Source organism: Protomyctophum parallelum, assembly GCF_964188405.1.
Source record: "Protomyctophum parallelum genome assembly, chromosome: 8".
Classification (NCBI taxonomy): Eukaryota; Metazoa; Chordata; class Actinopteri; order Myctophiformes; family Myctophidae; genus Protomyctophum; species Protomyctophum parallelum.
In genome coordinates, this window is record NC_139703.1 from 14,481,420 (window position 1) to 14,502,473 (window position 21,054).

At 40.9% G+C, this 21,054-nt stretch overlaps 2 protein-coding genes across 6 annotated transcripts; both read left to right on the forward strand.

Moving 5' to 3' along the window:
- Positions 1-2,385: 2,385 nt before the first annotated feature.
- On the forward strand, positions 2,386-12,110 carry LOC310862909 (proline-rich transmembrane protein 3; the record flags this gene model as incomplete). The annotated part of the gene is made up of 3 exons (XM_083771030.1): positions 2,386-2,446; positions 3,328-4,221; positions 11,998-12,110. 3 exons carry the CDS (start codon positions 2,386-2,388, stop codon positions 12,108-12,110), a joined length of 1,068 nt encoding a protein of 355 aa, XP_083627156.1.
- Positions 7,752-20,705, forward strand: tmcc1b (transmembrane and coiled-coil domain family 1b). 5 transcript variants are annotated; one of them, XM_083771660.1, is made up of 9 exons: positions 7,755-7,814; positions 7,948-8,088; positions 11,310-11,413; positions 14,088-14,131; positions 14,899-15,686; positions 16,958-17,386; positions 18,140-18,627; positions 18,720-18,855; positions 18,947-20,705. In XM_083771660.1, exons 5-9 carry the CDS (start codon positions 15,075-15,077, stop codon positions 19,259-19,261), a joined length of 1,980 nt encoding a protein of 659 aa, XP_083627786.1. In that variant the 5' UTR covers positions 7,755-7,814; positions 7,948-8,088; positions 11,310-11,413; positions 14,088-14,131; positions 14,899-15,074; the 3' UTR covers positions 19,262-20,705. The 5 variants fall into 5 exon arrangements, with proteins under 5 accessions (XP_083627787.1, XP_083627784.1, XP_083627788.1 ...); XM_083771659.1 differs by having other exon boundaries at positions 7,948-8,078; XM_083771661.1 differs by lacking the exon at positions 7,948-8,088 and having other exon boundaries at positions 7,752-7,814; positions 14,037-14,131.
- Positions 20,706-21,054: the final 349 nt, after the last annotated feature.

Genomic DNA, 21,054 nt, shown 5'->3' on the forward strand with positions numbered 1-21,054 from the left:
AAGTCCTTAAAAGTAATGATTGTGTTTAGATTCTGTTTCTTGCAGGTGACAAGATGGGAGGCTGTTAACCAACCAGCCGGGGCAGTAATTGGACCAAGACGTCAGCTTGAAGTATAATGATTCACAGCATCATACTAGTAATCCAGTGAGTTCTACCCTGATGGTGATACTCCTAATGCCATATGAGAAATCTGATTTATTTACACACTTTCACCATGAGTAGAATGCATGGCTGCATGCTATAGCATACTAAAGAGGGAGGACAAGGAATTGCAAGTGACACAAGTGAGTATTATTTATTTTATTAGTGGACATAGCCTGCAAATGTCCAAGATCATTTTGGCAAAATGCAAAAGCTTAAAAAGGTGGGAAAATAATTCTTAAGAATTGCTGCAAAATGCAAAAACATACTAGTATTTAATGTACTGCAAAACAAGGCTGCAATTAAAATTAGCTGGACCTTTATAATAGGTAATATAATATAATATCCAATATTGAAATCAATGGTAAATGTTTATATAGAGTACATATTGAAATCATGAAATCAAGTATACTGCTGACAATTATTCACCGGCACCGGCTAGGTCCATTATGAAAGTTTACTTGTAGTAACTCAGTGAGAAAATTCATGTTGTATAAGATCATATTAGTTTGCTTAATTTTTATTTATTTAATATTGTATTGTATGGCCATTTACTCACTACTGGCCTCATTTTGATTCCATTCACATTAAAGGTATATTCAGTGATTTCACTTAATTCAAATATCACTTATCTTTTTGTTTTGTTGTGATAATCCTCCCTACTATAGAGTGTGCTGGCCATATAAGGAGTTCCTCCCTGTCCCCAGTTAACCCCTGGGGGTCAAAAAACCTTAGGTTTCGTTTTTGACTCTCTATCCTGATTGGACGAAAGGCTGGGTCCCACAGCCAAAAACGAAACCTACGGTTTTTTGAGTGAAATCACTGAATATACCTTTAATAGTGAATCAATTTGATATTGAGAAAATTATTATTATTTGAGCTTTTTGTCTTTTTCAAGTTCAAGTCAAACCATTAAAGACATTAAAATTACAGCTTACTTGGGATTTGTTTTTGTTTGGAAGTCTAGATTAATTATCTGCACAAAAAAACTTTACCACTATAAACCTTTTAAGCTTTCTACAGCACACGTCTAGAAAGGAGATTTTAAGTTATAAAAGTACGAAAACCCCAACCTGAACTTTACAAATGACAGTGACAACAGATGCTTCAAGTAGATATTGAATATCTCTACGGTCGTCGGTCAGGCAGCTAACTCCTAATGTTCATTTTTCAGGAAAATTAAGAAAATACTTTTAAAACAAAGCAATAAAGTTGGTATTGTGACTTTATATATTGTCAGATATTTGCACGAGAGGGGGAGGGCCACCCCCCGTTATAGCTGCTTTAGCAGACAGTTTGAGATGGTTTCGTCAGAAGCTTTTTAATACTTTTCAACACACCAATAAAGGGTGCTCAATAGCATTGATTTATGAAAAAAAAAGTTTTAGCTGGTTTCTGCAGCTTCTGCCAGACAGTGACGATTTCGTTGGACTGTTTCCTGACACAAAGATTCAAAAGAGTCACATCTTGTCACTGACCCACAACAACACATTGTAACTCTCCCTCTCTTTTCTTTATTTGTTTCTATCCAGGTCTTGGGATTTCAACCTGCATACTATTACTGTGTCAAACAATGGCCCATTTAATATTGTTTTTCATTGTTCTTGCATTGGTTCAGTCCTCAAAAGGAAATATCAGAGCTTTAAGCTCTATAGGAAGTTCTGATGCAGTCTCAACGATTCACCACACTAGTAGAAACAATGTTGTGGATGATCTGACCAGTGAAGTAATCTCAGAGTTACAGATCAGTGATGATCCTCATGTGGACAGAAGTGGACATGTGGTTGAGGACCCACACAAGTTGAACCCATCTATTAACATCTACACATCGACCGGAGGTGATAAGTACAGGAATCAGCAAATGCATACAACAATTTCTTCCCCTCTTTTACAATCACCCCAGAAACGGATTGAATATGCAATTTCAGTGGACCCTGGAAGAGTCATACTTGCTGAATCATCTGCACTTAATATGCCCATTTTAGAGGCTCATAACCAAAAAGAATCTCAATCTGACCAACATGAGACAAACATTGAGACTTCAGGGTATGAGGATACATACATACAGTTCACAGCTGATGAGCGAAACGATGGAAGTCACCCACCCTTAGAAAAGAAGGATATTTTGACTGGTAAGTCAACAAGTAATTGTTTATGGAAATTGGAAAATTTTATTTTGATGTCCTTGATCCGATATTGAATGTTCTACAGGGAAGACGAATGTTCAGTCTATTCCTGATACGATGGATTTATCAAAATCACCACATCTGACTAAGGAGGAGAGAACTGGTGATCATGAAGCAGGTAAAAAGCTTTTATTTTTTAACAAAAACAAAGAAAACTTCATTGCAATATTCCACAGAACCTAGCATCGCATTATAATAATGATACGTACATATTACGTTATAAGAATCTTTCACATTATAACGCGATACCTATCATCGTTACAATGTTCTACTTTTTTATCATGTTCTAACATGAGAGAATCAGGAGAGAGAACTCATACAGGATAAACAAGTGAAATTGGAAGTAAAACAAAAATCACACCTGTGTGAACTGAGTGGTGCAACTCCCCTCTCCCCCCTCCTCTCCTCTCTCTCTCTCTCTCTCATTAGCAGGCAACAGGCAGCACTAATACTATCTCTCTCTCTGTTTCTGTCAAATAGCGCCCCTACTGGTACTAATAGTCATATACTCGTGCTCATGGCCACATACGCACGGACATTGCTGGTTGTAGGAGTGGTTGCACCACTCAAAAAGAAAAACCAGACCTGTCTGAAGTGAGTGGTGCAACAGCGCCCCCTGTTCGTACCCTAAACATACATACATAGGGACACAGCCAGGGACAGGCATTGCTGTTCCTTGGATTGGCTGCACACCACTCAAAAAACAAATCAGCAAACAAATTTTGAACTGGAACACTATAAAATTGAAGCTGATAAATATGATGGGATGAAATTGGCCACCCACCTGAAAATTTATTTTCTGAAGAGCTGGAAAATAAAAATGCGTTCATTAAATCATGTAATTGTGAGACATAAAATCGATTGAAATCTTCTCTGCCTCTCTTTTAGGCAAACATGGTCTTGAACCCCCCAGACAGTATGGTGTGTTTACATCCATAATAAACCACAAAGTGTCACGTCCTGAAGGTCCCTGTGCACTTGGCCTCGGTCCCTGTGCAGTTCTAACAAACCCTAATGGCACAAATCTGCTCTGGGATGATATGAAACGAACACTGACTTTTGCTTGGGAACTTCATGTCTTTGGATCTGCCAGTCTTTTTATATTACTGGCAGGCATTGCTGTTTTGGGAATGGCAGGTGCGTCCACCCTTCTTCATCCCCTCTGTGATGCCTTGAACCTGGCTAATGGACTCTTGCTATTGACAGGTGTTCTTCGTGCTGTCCTTCTTCTGCTTGATCCGTACGGTACACGTCAGATCCTGTCTCGTCCCGTTCTTGCAGCACTCCATAACATGGCCCTACAGATTCTCCTTTGGGTACAGGTTGTCCTGAGTCTGGTTGCATTAAGAGGCATGAGACTTGTTGTTTTACCCTTGAAACTGCAGCAACCTAGGATGGTTGGAGGTCTTGTTGTGTGTCACTGCACTATGCTGTTATTAGCTGACCTACTCTCCCCATATTTGTCTTCTGCCCTCCCTTTGTTGCTACAGACCCTCTCAGTTTGCTGGGGACTATCATTCTGTATTGGGGTCTTCATTCACTCTGTGTCACATTCCTTCCTAAGGACCTCCGTTCCTCAGTGGGGGGCTCCACAGATTGAGACCTGTGTGAGGCGGTTAACAGCAGTGTGCTCTGTCATAGGGGTTCTCTGCTGTGGCCTTCACATGTACAGTGTACTTTGGCTTTATGGGCTACTGGGAAACTGGAGACGTTTTGGTTGGGGTTGGTGGCTTAGCCAATTCTGGGCCAGAATTCTTGAATTAGCTTGGGCATTCTCTTTGCTTGTTTTGGGATCCTGGATATTCTGGACACCCCATAGAAGCGGTTCAAGAAGCTTTCATGGACAGGGCAGACACAAGTTATCAGAGGGCACAAAGGATAACAGTTGTTGGGGTACATTCTTGATAAACACTAGAAAGGGACCATCCAGGAAATCTGAGGAAAACTGGGAAGATCTAATGCCAAATAACTGGGCGATGTATAAACTGTGTCTGAGCAACAACACAATGCATTCTTATAATGACCAATCTATAACAATTGTTTCTGATCATAAAACAAGCCCTCTTCTCAGTAGCAGTTGTGACTCTCAGGGTGCAATACTAACGCACAGAGTAGGTGGACCATGTGAATGTATTCTTTCTCTCATAGAGGTTGACATGTATGCCCCATCTCCCATCAACCTAAAGCACACCATTGACAATGCTTTTCATCACGGTCACCTTGCAATGGGAAGTCTGTTTACACTGCCACTTCCCTCTTGGACACACAATGTGGGAGCAGACATAGGAGACAGTGACACAAAGACTGTCTCTCTGGCTAATGTTGGCTATAGATGGGCACTTAAAACTGCCTCTACCTCTGCAGATCATTTTCAAGGTGAGCAGTCAATGCAGTCACCCAGGGCTGATCAGACTCCCTACCAATACCCAAACACTGAACATCAGGTAGAAGGAAAAAACATGAACAAGTCAGAGATCTCAGCGACTATGCATCAGGAAGACTGGTCTGATGATGATCTTACAGATCTGTAAGCTTTCAATTACGTATTTACAGACAACAACAACACTCATTGCTCATTTACCAAACAGAGCACTGCGGAATTAAGTAAAATGTTGATATTTCACAAGAGAGTTGAGTTCTCTTGAGGGATACAATGTTAAACATGGAAATGAAAAGATTACCTTTGCAACCATGCAGGTTAATAAACTTGATGCAGCAACACACACAAATCTTGATTTTGAAAAGGTTGTTTATAATGAAACCATGATTTTACGATTACACTTGTTTATTTTTTATATGCTTCTTTGTTTTCATGAATATGAAGGAACACATGTATGTTGTTGTTGTTGTTGTTATATTTTCAAACAACCCTTGCATCAACAGCAATGACAATAAAATGTATTAGTTGGTTTGTTCATTCACTGTCTTTGTGCTGTGGATTGTAAATGGTAAATGGTGCATTTATATAGCGCCTTTATCCAAGGCCTTTATCCAAGACACTGCATTGTCAGTGCCAAGACAGGATTTACACAGCCCCTTGCAAGGGATCATGCATAATACCATAGCCATCTTGTGGCTAGAGATGGAACTGCGTGTGAACGAGTCTATGCTACAGATGCAGACAATTTTCTTTGTGGCTTTTTTTTAAATTATTTAAACCCCCGAACACAACACAACAATGGTCAAAGTTTATTTGCCAAAATAGTAGTAAGGTCAAAAGTACATTATAACCGAGTTTCAAAGTACAATATTAGAGTTTATTTGCCAAAATAGAATTTAGCCTAATATTAAAAAATAGAATAAATTGGGAAAATGGTAAAATACCAAAAGAATAGTTAAGGAATTGTCAAATGACACTGACTGGAAACTGGAACGTAAGCTACTCTATACATCACCTACACATATCACCCTGATGTTTCCCCTGTTTGTATGTTTGTTTTTTCCATGGCAAGCAATTTGCTTTTCACTCACTCGACTGATTGTATTCGTTTTTGTTTTGTTTTTTGTAAAAATAAATTAAATGCACTTTTGAATTGTTGTTTTCTTGAGTCTAGAGTCATTTAAGGATGTCTTGTATTCAGTGTTGGGCAATATTACTCAAGAGAGTTTTACTATGATTTACAATGAAAACCTGCATTTCCCGTTTGAACGTTCGTTGCGTCACCCATGCCTCCATATACGCCTCGTGACATCACGCCCCCATATATGGTCACGCCTCGGGACATCATGTGGCATCATGGAGACCCTTAGATGTCCATGGTTGTCAGTCCAACCACTGTGGTTGCCGCAGCGCAACTCAGACTTCCAAATCAACCAAGTTGGTACAACACATGGATCTCCATATGTGGAGCTGACTATCATCACCTGGATCTCCATATATGAAGATCACGACACCGACCTCATCAAACCTTGGATAGCCATACATGGAGAAGACTGGATCATCACCTATGTCTGCATATATGGATATTAATAGTTTCACTTGTGCTTCTCAACTTTGCCGTATTAAGAAGCTCTGTTTGTTCAGCGCGACCTTAAAAAAGTCATAATATATTAGCTATACTTATTACTCAATTAATCAAGAGTAATATATTATATTTCATATTATATTACATATTACTACCTACAACAACACAATCTATTTAGTCAGCTTCTTTTAGAACCAAATCCAATTGTTTTGAATAATAATAATAAGAGTCACCAATCAGCCAAAAAGGCTATAAAATAAAGCAGCAATCTCTCTTGACCTTTTTAATTAATTGTTTTCAAACGGTAGCCAACAAATCCCAAGTATTAAAGTAATATGTAATATGTGCTATTTATTTTACAAAGTAATATTGTATAATTGTATAACTGTTTTGGCAAAGTAATACCTTACTTTACTCGTTACTGGGTGTAATGATATAAAAGGGCGACCATCTCGAAGGCATCTAGAAGTCTCATAATCCCTTTGGTTGGTGGGTGAAGATCCATTGTGAGTCGCAGGCGCGGAGAACACATGCCAACACAACAGTGATATGTTACCAATACCATGCATTGATTTTATTCTGAAGTTTATTACAAAAAAATATTTTCACTACTATGCCACCAAAATGTGGAACGCCCTACCAACAGTCATTAAGACATGTGAATCCCTTGACACCTTCAAAACCGCTCTCTGCAATTCGAAACTGGCCCCCGTAAAATCTGTATCCCCCCACTGCCCCCCCCTTTCCCTCACTGTATATGTTTATTTTCCCTTTTTCCCTCCATTATGATGAATTCCTGTTTTGTTCTGTTCTTTGACTATATTGAAGTGTCTATTTGTACGTCTCTAAATGTTTTGATGAATTGAACATGGTGGACCCTCTTGTAAACAAGTGTAATGCTTAATTGGGTCGTCCACTCACAGTTAACAGTCTTTGTATTGAGTTTGTGCTTGAAATGTACTGTAATTCTGCAAACTGTTAATAAATATTTCAATCAATCAAAAAACAGTAGATCTATGACGTCCCTTTATGGAAACCATGATAAGAACAGAATGAGCAGGAACATGCTTGCATCTCAGATCATATTGTATGTACAGTCAGTCCCTCTGATACAGTAGTAGTAGTAGACAATCATCATGTCATGGTTATCAATATGCTTATGCTGAGTCAGGCAGCTGAGGCCGGAAACCATAACACTGGGTAAAGTAATATTACATATTATATATATTATTATTAATATATTACAAGTAATTAGGCTACTGCCCAGTGCTCAACACTGCTTGATAAAAGCCATCATCAGCTCCAGTGTCCAACATCAGCCATCAGGATAACAGCCTCCTGTTTTTGTAACCTGACTCACCTGAGGATGTAATGGGTGGATGCTGCTGTCTGTGGTTGGTGTTGTTGATGCGCGTGGTCCACCGGTGCTCTGACGTTGCGTACGCTGTTTGACGTCATCTTGGGGAGTGTTCCATCTGGAGATATTAACGGTCATCAACACAATCCTCTCTCAGCGCCCATGTAAGTTGAAACCTATATGAACAGCACCTTTTTTACAAACTGCTGTAACAATGACATATATCCCTCGTATTGCTGATAAACTTTGTTATTCTGATTGTCGTCGTTACTGGCGATGTCTTCGGTTTCAGCGCAGCTCAATGAATGGAGCAACTAGCTTAGCAACCTAGCATGCTCCTGTCAGCCGACTTGACAGACAGATCACTGTAGACAGACCGAAGGAGACGCGTATTTTGGCGCCCGGGCAGTTCCAATGGGCGACGTTAAGTATGATATTGTATGTAAATGTTTGGTTGACAGGTGCAATGTTCCAATATTTATGCATGCATGGTGTCATTTCTCAGTTGAATTTGAGTGTGTGGAGGAGACTGGAGACAACACCCAGATTCATGTCATGTGGCTGTTTTCAACAGCTGATAAATGACACGGCGCTTTGAGCTGTGTGATGAATTATTATTAAGACTTATGCATACATTGACAGCCTAAGTTGGTGTCATTTATCAAATCTGTTCAATATGGTGCAATTACACAACTTTGCCTGTCGTGCATGTCCCCTTTACATCTGAGAATCTATGGGATTTCAATGTCATACATTTTCTGAAATCTTGCAAGAATCTACTGGAACTGACTATTCAGTTTAATACCTAGCCCTACAAGCAGAACCCAATGGTACTGAAGTTTCTGACATTTTTTAGACCCAGACCATGGGGTCCTATTCCACCTCCACCCTGCCACCGGTATGCACACATAAATAAACGTAAATACCTTTGGATACGTCCTTCTGCGCTCTTTGACGGTTTTTGTTAGTTTGAGGGCTTCTGAATTTGTGAACTATAAGTACCTATAAATACCGCTGCGAATATCTCCTGTGGCGCGGAAGCCGTTAAGTATTTTTAATCTTTGTTTGACCGATTTGGTCGCTTTGATTCTTCTCTTCCTTCCTTGTTTATTGACACCTCATTGTACCGCCTATCTGGCTAGCTAGTGGCTATACACTGACACGAAACAAGACAGGAACGCCCAAAAACGTCACATCCGGTTTTTTACCCTGGGCAGAATTTTCTATGGCTGCCAATGCAACTTTTTCCAATCCTTAATCACATACGGACAAACATCTATGCCGATAATATCTAACTTGCGGAGGTAACGTGCCTTGTCCACGGGCAACAGATCTTTCAACGTATGGCATTGCAAATACGTTTGATAATCGCTACTCTGCGCAATATTGTTTTGGAAATGCCGCAAATTGCATTGCAGTGAACGAGAGCAAATCTCAATTTACCCTGGGGGTGGTGACTCCGCCCCGAATACGCGTTTTCGTGTCAGTGTATAGCTATGACAGAGCAGATCAGAGGCAGGAACGTAGCCATGCACAAGCCAACCGCACATCGGGAGGCGGTACAATAAACGGTAAATAAACAAGAAGAATCAAAGCGACCAAATCGGTCAAACAAAGATTAAAAATACTTAACGGCTTCCGCGACACAAGAGAATTCGCAGCGGTATGTATATGTACTTATAGTTCACAAATTCAGAATAACTCAAACAAAAAGAAGCCGTCAAACGGCGCAGACACAACGTTAACGACGATATTTATGTCCGCGTTCTATCATTTCAATACGAAAATATAGATACGTACAGGGACCCTACGCAAAGTGACATCCAAATTTCAGAAAAGCTTTACGGAGGGTTATAGGGGCTATAGCTTCTACAGCTTCAGCTTTCCCCCTCAACAGAACTTAATTGTGATTTGTCTCATCTAGATCTTCTTTTAGAAGAACTGTAGAAGTTTGGTAAATTGACGATCTGTTTTCTGTAGTGGAAGTTGGAACACTGTATGGGTAAATAAACGGTGCCATGTTATTCCATTCCGATATACCATTATTCAAATAAACGTGTCTGTTAAAGTGAATGGAAACCACAGTGCAGGATGACAGTGTCACACAAATGAATTGCTTGAGTCAGCTTGACCACCTGCCCTCTCTTTTTCAGAAAGGGGTATTGTAGACTATATGATATGAATTTGAAAGATGAGACATTTTGCAACACCAGGTTTTGTTAATTTAGTTGACTCACACCGGCGGTAAAGGCAAGTACCTCAGCAGGATCAAGTAGGAACCCCGGCCCACGCTGTAAACTAAAACGAACACCTCTCCGGTGTCATCAAGTTAGCCTGTATTGTAACGTTTAGCTAGCTGGTCCACTTGGGTAACCGATAAACCGTCAGAGAAGGGCCAGTGTAGTCAGCCTTATCTCATACAACAACTAACGGTACCCTTAAATAAAACTATGAACCATGTTCTTGTTTTCACCTATATGTTTTTCAATTGAACGCGTTAAAGGTCAGGCCTGCTAACCTTAGCTAGCAAGCAGCTAATTTCATCCCCTCTTATCCCTAAACCTTTCGGACCGGGCTCCGCTTGAAACGATGATTCATACATGCACGTGTTTTTGTATATGCCTATATTCTCTTTGACCAGCAACGTCTTAAATATTATTATAAAATAACACATGCATGACTTCTAACTGTCCTGTCACAACTCAGTACACACTTAGTTTATTCATTCATAACATGATAAATACTAATGACACTATAGCAGGTGTGTTTCAGGAAAAGTTACTATCCGCCCACCACACCCAGCTGTCAATTGAACATATCCCTGCCACAGTGTACACTGATACATACAGTATATTCACAACGTCCTTGTGATTAGCTTTGCATTGTGTCTCCAGTCATAAGATGGGACTCAGGACGATTGATTAGATAGCCTACATTTTTATCCATGTAATTTCTATAATCATAATCATGTCATGGTCCTATATTTTGGAGGGGTGTTTTACCCAACTAATAAGTGAGCAATTAATCCTGTGGATTTGCAGTTCTCTTGTTAAAAATGTTTCCATACAACCAATTCATGGAATAGGCTAATTTACAAACAAGAAACATGTATGACGAGATGTAAGCCTATGGTAGCCGGCTAGCCGCAATTTGTTGGCAATGGGTTAAGAGTCACATTGCAAATGTTGGGTCTCTAGGACACTTGATGAGGAAGGTTCTGTGATATATTAAATGTCTGATTTTGAATGAATGAGAGCAATACTTACTTTATGCTTTTATTAAACTGTTGCACAGATTATTAAAAAAATTGCATATTAACAAAGTACTGTAGCCTACCGTATATTGCACATTTGCAACATAGCTAACGGCAAGTATACATTTTAGGTGATTATTTGTTTTATGAACACATTGCATGGTTACATAAATAAGACCATGCCATGCCTTGTATGTGTGCATATTGTATACACATGTAATATTGTAGCATTTAATCAGCTAAAATAGTAGGAAGAAAGGAGGGTGCATTTCTGAGATTGGTGTCAGACTACAGACTGCTATTCTGATCATAGTCAATTTAGCACTCCCATCATAGCAAATCACATAGATCTTTCCTGTTCTTTGCAGCATGTGATTTTTCTAAATGTGCATGGCATTTTGTGCAGGAAAATTATTCAGAGGAAGGGGCGGTGGAAATTCCCATGGAATAACAAATCATTTCCTGTCCTCAAAGACATCACAGAAGATCTGCTGATGACATCAACTGAAGGTATGCATATGTACAGTTAGACATTGGTGAATCATTTCACTCTCTGGAAATTGTATTCCTCCGGGATGATAATAGCTAAATTGATATGAGCTTGAGAATGCTGACAAAACTGCTATAATAATAATCTTTATTGTCCTGAAGGATATTCGTCTTAACACCTGCATCAAAAACAACACAGCACATAACACCAAGACAATACAAAAACATGAGGTCCCCACAGTATACAGAACCATCCTATCTGTGGGACAGTTTGTTTAATGCCGCGATGGCTGAGGGAACAAAACTCCTAAAGTCAACAAAAAGAATAGTGGCAAAATTGTCCGAGGCTGAATCTAGGTGTGAAGGAGGCATGCCACAGCATCCTCTGTCCCCCTCTTGGCCCGATAGGCGAACTGGAAAGGATCCAGCTGTGACCTGACAGTTGGCAGAATGATGTTCAGAATCAGTCTTTCCAGGCATTTCATCATTATTGAGGTTAATGCAACAGGTCTATAGTGGTTAGGTTCTGAGGGGCGGGGTTTCTTGGGTACCGGTATGATGGTGGATGTTTTCCAGAGGGTGGGGGTATGGCTGCTGTCCTGTAGGACTCCCAGAAGATGGAGTGGAGGATGGGGGAGAGCTCCTTGGTGCAGACTTAAGCACCTTTGACGCGATGATATGGTGCCTTGCCAGGCTTACACCTGGCCAGAAGCTGTGAAGTAGCCCCCTCTGTGAAGGGGGGATGTGGCGGCTCCTGAAATGGGAGGGTTCCCAACAGTTCCTCACAGGCAGCATAGTAGTCATGACTGTCAAACCGTTTTAGAAAGTTACCAGAATATTTGCAAAGGTGGTAGATCCGGAGTTGTACAGTTATTTTGTTTTGTCTGTTCCTAAACTCCTTGGATATTTAGTTATTGTCTTTGTGGGTATAGACCGACCGCAAGCAACGTATTTCCTGTAGGCGATGACATATCTGCGGTTTAAACCCGCACCTCTTCTACTATAGTGAATGGAAAAGTGACTGATGTTAGTCTGCCTCAAACGTTACTCTTTTACCTGCTTTTTACTAACACTAACATTACAAAGATGCCCAGAACATCGGGATGAACCTGTGTAGTTTATGGCTGCTCCAACAGTAGTGGCAACATAAAAAAAATAAAAAAAACTGAATGTCAAAATATCCACCGCAGTGGCTGAGAGCAGAGCCATGGAGTAATGGTTGAGACAAAGCAGTGAAAGGTCCTGAAAGATAGTCAGTCTTACCCAATACCCAATCTTTCTGTTTTATGAACACAAGGCTCTTGTACTTTATACCTCATACTTTAAATGCTTAGTAGAACCTGCATTTTGGAGCAACTTCTCCTCAGCATAAGCAGAAGCTTAAATGCTATCAGATACCAGTGACGTAGAGTCTGTGGGGGCCCCATGAGGTTTATGAAAACTATTCGTCCCTGTCAGATACTCTTAGACAGATACCCACTCTGGATAGTGTGACCTTGGAACGCTGTATGTGCAAAGCTGGCAGGGAATAGGCGAATGTTGGCTGACCCAGTTCAGACAGAAAATGCCTTTCCCCAGGCCGTATGAGGTTGTTTTGAGAGGAATGCATGTAATCACCTGCACCCAACAGCAGTTTATTCTTTATAACTAAAACTGTCTGTTTTGCAGTGAAAGTCCAGCTTACTCTAGTGCATGGATTTTCTACAGATGAATTGTCTACAATCAGAAATCGCACGTTACAAGCCATATGTTATGAGACTTCATGACTTCATTATTATTACTGTAGTTAGTAATATAGTTTTTGTTAGTACATTTTGCTTGCCGTGATACACAATAGCTGTGCTAACTCTTGGAGTCACATTTGTCTGCTAAATAATGCATGCATGACACAGTCAGGCTCATGACTTTAACTCTGCTTATTTTCTTTAATGTTGAAACATACATCAGATTTTGCCCTGTAAACCAACTCTCCTCTTACAACCCAGTGTATGTCTTAATGACTGTTGGTAGGGCGTTCCACATTTTGGTGGCATAGGAGCGAAATGAATTTAGTCCCTTGTTTGTGCCGAATCTGGGCTGGTTTGTTGAACTCCCTCTGGTGTTGTGGGTGTGGACTTCGTTGACATTAAGGAAGTATTTAGACAGGTACATGGGTATCTTGGTGGTGTAGCGAATCTTGTGGACCAGACCCATTGCAAGATGCTGTACTCTGTCGTCAACCCTAAGCCATTCCAGCCTGTCAAAATAGGCAGGGGTGAGGTGGGTTCGGGGAGTGAGGCCAAGTAGTAACCTGACCAGTTTGTTTTGGGAAGTCTGGAGCCTTGTTTTAAGGGCCTTTGAGGTGCTGTGGTACCAGGATGTGCATGTAATTGTCATCTGGCTTGTTGTTAAATAGCTGTCTTTTCATAGATGAGAATCAATGAGGGAATCCATGGCCACTACATACTGCTGGCTCTTAGGTTTTAACAAAACATTTCATTAGTATTACATGCATTACTACTCAGACAGGACAATACTTTATGTCTTCATTACTAGCATGGTGAACTATGTTGATGGTTGTGTGTAAACCCGTGTAAACTATATTTAATAATAGATTAGGCCTTAAGCCGGAGTAAATTGTAGCTTCATTTCCTGTGACCTACAGGTGTGCAGTTGCTTCTAATAAGAACTTCTCATGTTTAACCTCCTCATTTAGCCAACCCTGAGTTGTGAGTCAGAAGAGGAGAGGCTGGGCCAATGGTAAGATCTCTTCTACTGTATCTCCTTTTCTCTTTCATACTGTCTTTGTTTCTCTGTGTCTCACTGTCACACCCTCTCCTACTTACACTGGTAAAGTAACAGTCTTTATATAACCTGTCATCTGAGATCAGAAGAATTGGAGTAGTTGTGTGCACTGCACTGTACTGTACGTCTAGCGTTACTAAGAGGCTAGAGCTACACAAGAAGGGACCGCACTGGATCTTTGGACTCCTCAATCAGATGTGAATTTGATCTTTCATTATCTAGTACTTACAGTAGAATTGCATTGCCTTTATCCTTTTTCTTTCACTTAGTTTCTTGTTACCCTCATCCAAACACTGTTTATGTTACTTATTTATCCAATTTATATGAATATTTTCTGAAATGTGAGTTACTTAGCCAACTATTACTATGGCCTAAGCTCTGTGGTACTTTCAAAAATGCATTTTAAGCAACTCATTTTGAGCATTTCAGAAATTGTTCTTGTAGTGATTGTTCTTGTTCTTAGTGTTGGGTTGGTGCTGTCAGACATAGCAGAAGACATTTTACAGAAATTAAATCTTAGTTTTACAATCATAAATAAAAAAAAGGTTAAAATGGACAAGAAACTCATAATTAAAATGAGGCACTAAAATGCTCTGCGTCTTGGTGCCAACCCTTTTATGCTGCTTGGTATTATTTTATATTCTGCTTCTGCTTATTATACTTATTATGTTCATCACTCATTGTTGCATGTCATAATTCATTTTATTTTCCTTCTGTGGTAGACAAGCATGACACTGAGCCAAACCACAGATGCATGCACGCTCAAAAGGCTCAACTGAGCGCCATCCCCTCTGCTTCCTGGCTTTGAACCAGCCTCTCAGTGGAGGGGGTGGCAGTGGCAAATAGCTAGTTCCCTGCACCCCCGAGTAGACCGTCACTGTGAGACTGGAGGCCCCTGATGGATCAGGGCAATAGTGAGCAGAGTCCAGAGGAGCTGGACACAGGGGGCAGAGCGGAGCTGGACACAGGGGGCAGAGCGGAGCTCGGAAGAAGGGCTTCAGAGTCAGAGCGCTTGTCAAAAATCACCCATAATGCCCTGGAGAACATGGGAGCGCTGGGCTATGGCCTGAAACAGTTATTCCAACCACAGCGCCGTCGTTCCTCGATTTCGCCGCACGACTCGTCATCCATTGGCGTCCATGCCCCTGAGCTCCCTGATGCAGGGCCAGAGGTAGCGGATGCCCCTGCCCCCTCGGCCCTCTCCACAGATTCTGACAACCCTGCTGCTTCCGCCCCCCCCGCAGCTCTGAGCCGCGTTCTGCAGCAGATCCGAGGTGCCCCCCCAATGATGAAGCGAGGTACCAGCCTGCAGAGCCGCCGCTGCAAGGCGGGGGGGAGTACCGATCCCCCCCAGAAAGGTAGCCCCCAGATCCACCGGCGCAGTACCCACGAAGCTCTGCTGCAGGCTGGACGCCCACGCTCCTCCTCCACCACTGACACACCCACCAGCCCAGCACTAGCAGACATGCTGTTGACATCTGGTTATCACTCCACTGAGGAGGCTGACAAGGTGAGTGTCCCAAAAGGCCTGTAAGTGTTTCTAGTGAGAGAAACAAACTTGAGAAGCTGTTGAAATGTAAAACACAAATGGTGGTGGTAGTCTCGCATGGCCAGACTGTTGCCTTTTTGCAATTTTCAAATGTTTCCGTCATACAGTCTGGAGAACGGAAGCTCTGATCATGAGTAAAATATAAAGCGGAAGTGGAGCCTCCTTCCCCTTTCTGTTTCGTCTTTACACTTGCGCAAATGTATCCTAATATGAATAGAAATCATCTAAGCATATAAGCTTTGTGCTTAGCAGAAATGGAAATAAAAAAATAAGCTCTAAAGATATTTTAAAATATATTTTTGTGAACGGAAATGACAAATAAATTACGAGATTGCGGAATAGTTGTCTGGCTACACGAGACTAGTTAAAGCAGCACTGTGTAACTTTTCTCTTATACTCCATCTTAAACTGGTTTCCTGTGCAAGTGCTTAAATGTTTTAACATTGAGCTAAAAGAGCCGGGCTGCTTGCTCGACATGAATGGAATTAAAATACTTTTGTCAGATCCTGTCTAGTTGAGACATGACCTTTGACACAATCTAAGACAAAATGCAACCACCCCAATTGTATAAGTTATATTGATTTGATCATACTCTACCATACAGATTGGACAACATTACATTGTGAGGCTTAAAAAAAAGGTTGACATCAACCTATTCAAACCCAAATGGCTTTTCCTGGAATATTGTCATGTTTTCCTTTTTTTTTAAGGCTTGTGCAAAGAGTATATGCATAAATGTCAAGAAGACTAATTTAATAGAGGAAATGACAGTTTCCTCATATCGTTTGGATGTGCCTGGATGAACGGGTGAATGAGAAATGAGCTGTCTACTGGAAGGTCAGAGATTGCCTGTGAGTGAGTGCTTGGTCGCTGTCTGCTCTAAGCCTTGCTAAATTTAGCTCTCTGTGTCTGTAAGAGTACTTCAGTTGAGTCAGTTCAAGTCTTACAAAGCCAAACAAGCCTAAGGTTTGACTGATTTTCTTATTCATTATGTTGCAAAAAGAGCTATTCAAAAGTGGTAAAACATATTGTTGGTTGTCTTACCTTATAATTTTATTTTATGGTTATATTCAATGAATTTCAACGGTAAAAAGGAGTAAAAACTATTGACATTTAACACTAAACAAAACAGTTTTTTCCCCCTTTTAAATAACAAAATATCCTCATGAATGAAATCACTAAAACAAAAACAAAACTTCCTTTTGTTTCTCTTTGCTTACATGTTTGATCAGCCGGATCGGTTTGATGGATCAGGCCCTGCTGTATCACCCAATGCCACCCTCTCCTACGGTGCGGATGGATATGGAGTTGATGTAGTCGACAGTACACCGGACCCTCAGCGAACTAAGCAGGCTATTGCCCAACTACAACAGAAGATCCTCAAGCTCACTGAACAAATCAAAATAGAACAGACTGCACGCGATGACAACGTGGCAGAATACCTTAAACTAGCTAATAATGCAGACAAACAGCAGAGCACTCGCATCAAGCAAGTTTTTGAGAAGAAGAACCAAAAGTCAGCCCAGACCATTCAGCAGTTGCAGAGGAAGCTAGAGCACTACCATCGTAAGCTTCGCGAGGTGGAACACAATGGCATTCCACGGCAGCCCAAAGACGTGTTTCGAGACATGCATCAGGGTCTCAAAGATGTTGGAGCCAAGGTATGCATAGGGCCTCACGATCATGAAATTACAATTGACTTAATTGAATAATAATTGTCTTGCAATTATTTGTGATTAAAGATGTATTTTTTAGTCATTGAATATTGGAACATATACGTTTCTACAAATTAAATTTCAATAAATTATTAAAATATAATAAATACTTTTAGACTTTGTCATATCTGCAGATATGACAAATAACTGTAAAGCTCTATTATGTAATGTTTTTGGTTGTATTTGATCTTCTATGCAAATCAAATCAACCTTTATTTATAGAGCACAATTAAAACAACCAAGAGTGACAAAAACATTAATAGATGTAAAATGAAAAACATCTATGCATGTGCACCCACATATCATCGAAACACATCTATTGAGACAGAGAGCCAGTGTCTAGATTGGGTAGAGCCAGGCTCTATTACAGTAGGTCAAGTGGTAAAAATGTCAGCACTTGGAGACCTGGGTTCAAATCTGGGGTAGAATTGTGAAAGTTACAGAAATTTTAAAATGTATGAACATTTCAACAACAAAAATAATTTTGATTATCTCATAATTGCAATTAGGCCATTATTTCATAAATGTGACTGGCCCCATGTACTTGTTATCCTTGTCTTGTTTGTATTTTATTGTTAATCCCCAAACTTTCAATATTTCTATGTTTTCAGGTCATGAACATACCTGTACTGATTTGTATGTCTTGTCTCCATAGTGACCCAGACTAAGTGTTGACCAAACTCTGCCCTTTTCTGCCAGGTGACAGGTGGCCTCTCTAGCTTTGGTCACGCCACTCATTCTGCAGCTGGTGCTGTGGCATCCAAGCCCAGGGAGATTGCCTCCCTCATCCGGCACAAGTTTGGCAGTGCTGATAATATCGCAGCCTTCAAAGATTCTATGGAAGAGGTCCAGGGAGATGAGAGTGTGGGCCCAGGAGCAGTGAGGATCCTTGGAGCAGCACAGCTGCAGCCGTCTAGTCCTAAGTATGGCAGTGAGGAAGACTGCTCTAGTGCTTCATCTGGTTCTGCAGTCGCAAACAGCACCACAGGAGCCCCTGGAGGTCCACCTAGCTCTAAGGGGAATACACTTGAGCATGGACAGAGCTCAGGCCTTGACCCTCTGCTCCATGAGATCCAAGAGTTGCGGGACAGCCAGGGTCGACTAGAGGAATCCTTTGACGACCTAAAGGCCCACTATGAGAGGGACTACACTATGATCTTGGAGGCCCTTCAAGAGGAGCGATACAGGTAGCTTAGGCTTACATACTATAGTTATAGAAGAACATATCTGTCCCATGTGTGACTGTGACTTATCATTATCTAACATCTGCATTTGACAGGTGTGAACGATTAGAAGAGCAACTCAATGATTTAACAGAACTGCACCAGAATGAAATCCTGAACTTGAAACAGGAGCTCGCCAGCATGGAGGAAAAGATTGCTTACCAGTCTTACGAACGAGCCAGGGACATTCAGGTATGCCCATTCACCTGTAGTTGAACATTTCTGTACAGTGCTGTGGTAAATTAGAGCTATTTTAAGAGACAGTTCTCTCCCTGATATGCAGGAGGCGCTGGAGGCCTGTCAAACACGCATCTCAAAGATGGAGCTGCAGCAACAGCAGCAGCAGGTGGTGCAGCTAGAGGGCTTGGAGAATGCCACAGCACAGCATCTTCTAGGCAAACTGATCAATGTGCTGCTGGGTGTCATGGCTGTTCTTTTGGTGTTCGTCTCCACGGTGGCCAACTGTGTCGTCCCCCTGATGAAAACACGCAGCCGCACTCTTTCTACACTGCTCTTTGTCATCCTCCTTGCCTTCCTCTGGAGGAACTGGGAGGCCATTTCACAGTATCTGGATCGCTTTCTAGTGCACCCTGGATGATCTGCTTAAAGAGCCTTTACTAAATGATGAAGGGACAGGGGAGTGAAGGGAGGGGATTAACCCATACAGGGTCGAATCTCAGGGGTCCTGCCTGTATTCCTGTTCTATCACCTTCTCAAAATGCACAGGAAGTGTAAATCAGATGTTTGTCCCTGAGATGCATTTTGAGAAGAATGAATAGAGGACAGGGGGTTTGAAGGTTGGACCTTTGGGATTCACATATCAACTTGGGTGCAATTGTGGCCCGTGCACAAACGGGTGGCACTTAGTTGAAGGTGGTGGAGCCGAGAGAACTGCACACTTGATTTCTCTCTTCTGAGTGAATTTGTTTACATGTGGAAGACTTCTTTTTTTCACTGGAGAAATTGTAATTAAGAGTTTTATTCTTTTAGTTGATTCAAGTGGTATTGTTTCACTGTTACCGCTTTTTTTTAATGCAGCTGACTGATTGCTCTCTCTGTCCTTTTAGTGAGGTTGAATGGTGATGGGCTCACTTTGGCTATGTTCACACTATCAGCCTAAATCAGATTTTTGGACCTATCCAGATTGGAATCAGATTTTCTTTATCAAGTGAACAACAGCAGAATCAATGGAAACTGATTTTCATAAATCAGATTGAATAATATTCCAAGGTGGTTTGGAAAGCGATTCAAATGAATTCTATGTCTGTCTGGTAATTCAGACACTGAAGCCTAATACTATACATCGTATGATGGTGTTGCTCTGTGAAAATAGCTGATTTACATTTGTAGTTTGACTCTTCACAGAGCGACACCGTTGTGTGACAGCATTACTCAGTCACACATACAGTATGTAATTTGTCTTTAACACAGTAAACAATGCAGAATGGTCGATGATGTCTGAAAACAAATCAGGACGGGTCGATTGCAAATCAAATAACGGTGTGGACAGTCTGTCCTAAATATCAGATTTGCCTTAAGTCTGAACAAAGCCTTTATTTGCTAAATTTAATTGTCATTCTGGTTACCATGTCAAATTATTTCCTTCTATAACATTGCCATTCTGTTACCTTTTCAGTCTGCTCTTTTTAGTTTCAGCTCGCTTTTAAACAATCTTCCTTCCTCCTGTTCAATACACTGTGTGAAGATTGATGAGAATTAAACATCACTCGCTAGTACAGTACATGGCATCAGCCACTGGATCAATCGATGTATTGGGTGATTGTGTTTATTTTTATTATTTTACTTCGAGTGAGTCCGCTTCAACCAGAATGCAGAAATGGAGAGGAATTGAAGGTACCACCCTGTCCTTTGGGTCAGCTGGCCCTGCCACTAGAAGAATCTATGAACTGAACGAACATACTTGAAGAGCAGTAAAAATGCTCAAAGACTCAGTGCTTCCGTACTGTTTATTAGTGACAATTAAATAAGTATTTTTATTTTATTTTTATTTTATTTTTTAAAGACAAATAAACATGCCGTTATAAAAATTAAGTGGAAAGAAATTGGTCTTTGTAATAACCTTTCTGGTTTGTGAACTTGACTTAGTGGTGGCACAACTAGACCATTAATACATCTAGGTAGGGTAGCTGAAGGGACCCCAAGAGGCCCTATATGGGCCTCATGTAGGCTATGGAATGCATTTGGGAAGACGTGTTGTGGAAAATGTGCCAGGGACCCCAGGTCTTTCAAACGGCTAAAAGCTCTCAGCATGGCAAAGTGATAAGCTGATTGTAGATCTGATATTTAATGGTCTACATGTATGAAGTTTAAATTGTGATGCCATTTAAGTAGTTCACCCAAGAGAATTCCATCAATTACACACCCATGAAT

What these genes read in the sequence shown, in the direction of transcription:
- tmcc1b (XM_083771661.1), top strand. Translation starts at nt 15,075, where the DNA reads ATGGATCAGGGCAATAGTGAGCAGAGTCCAGAGGAGCTGGACACAGGG. An exon ending in CCACTGAGGAGGCTGACAAG is followed by an intron (nt 15,687 to 16,957) that starts GTGAGTGTCCCA and finishes ATGTTTGATCAG; the next exon opens with CCGGATCGGTTTGATGGATC. An exon ending in CTTCAAGAGGAGCGATACAG is followed by an intron (nt 18,628 to 18,719) that starts GTAGCTTAGGCT and finishes TGCATTTGACAG; the next exon opens with GTGTGAACGATTAGAAGAGC.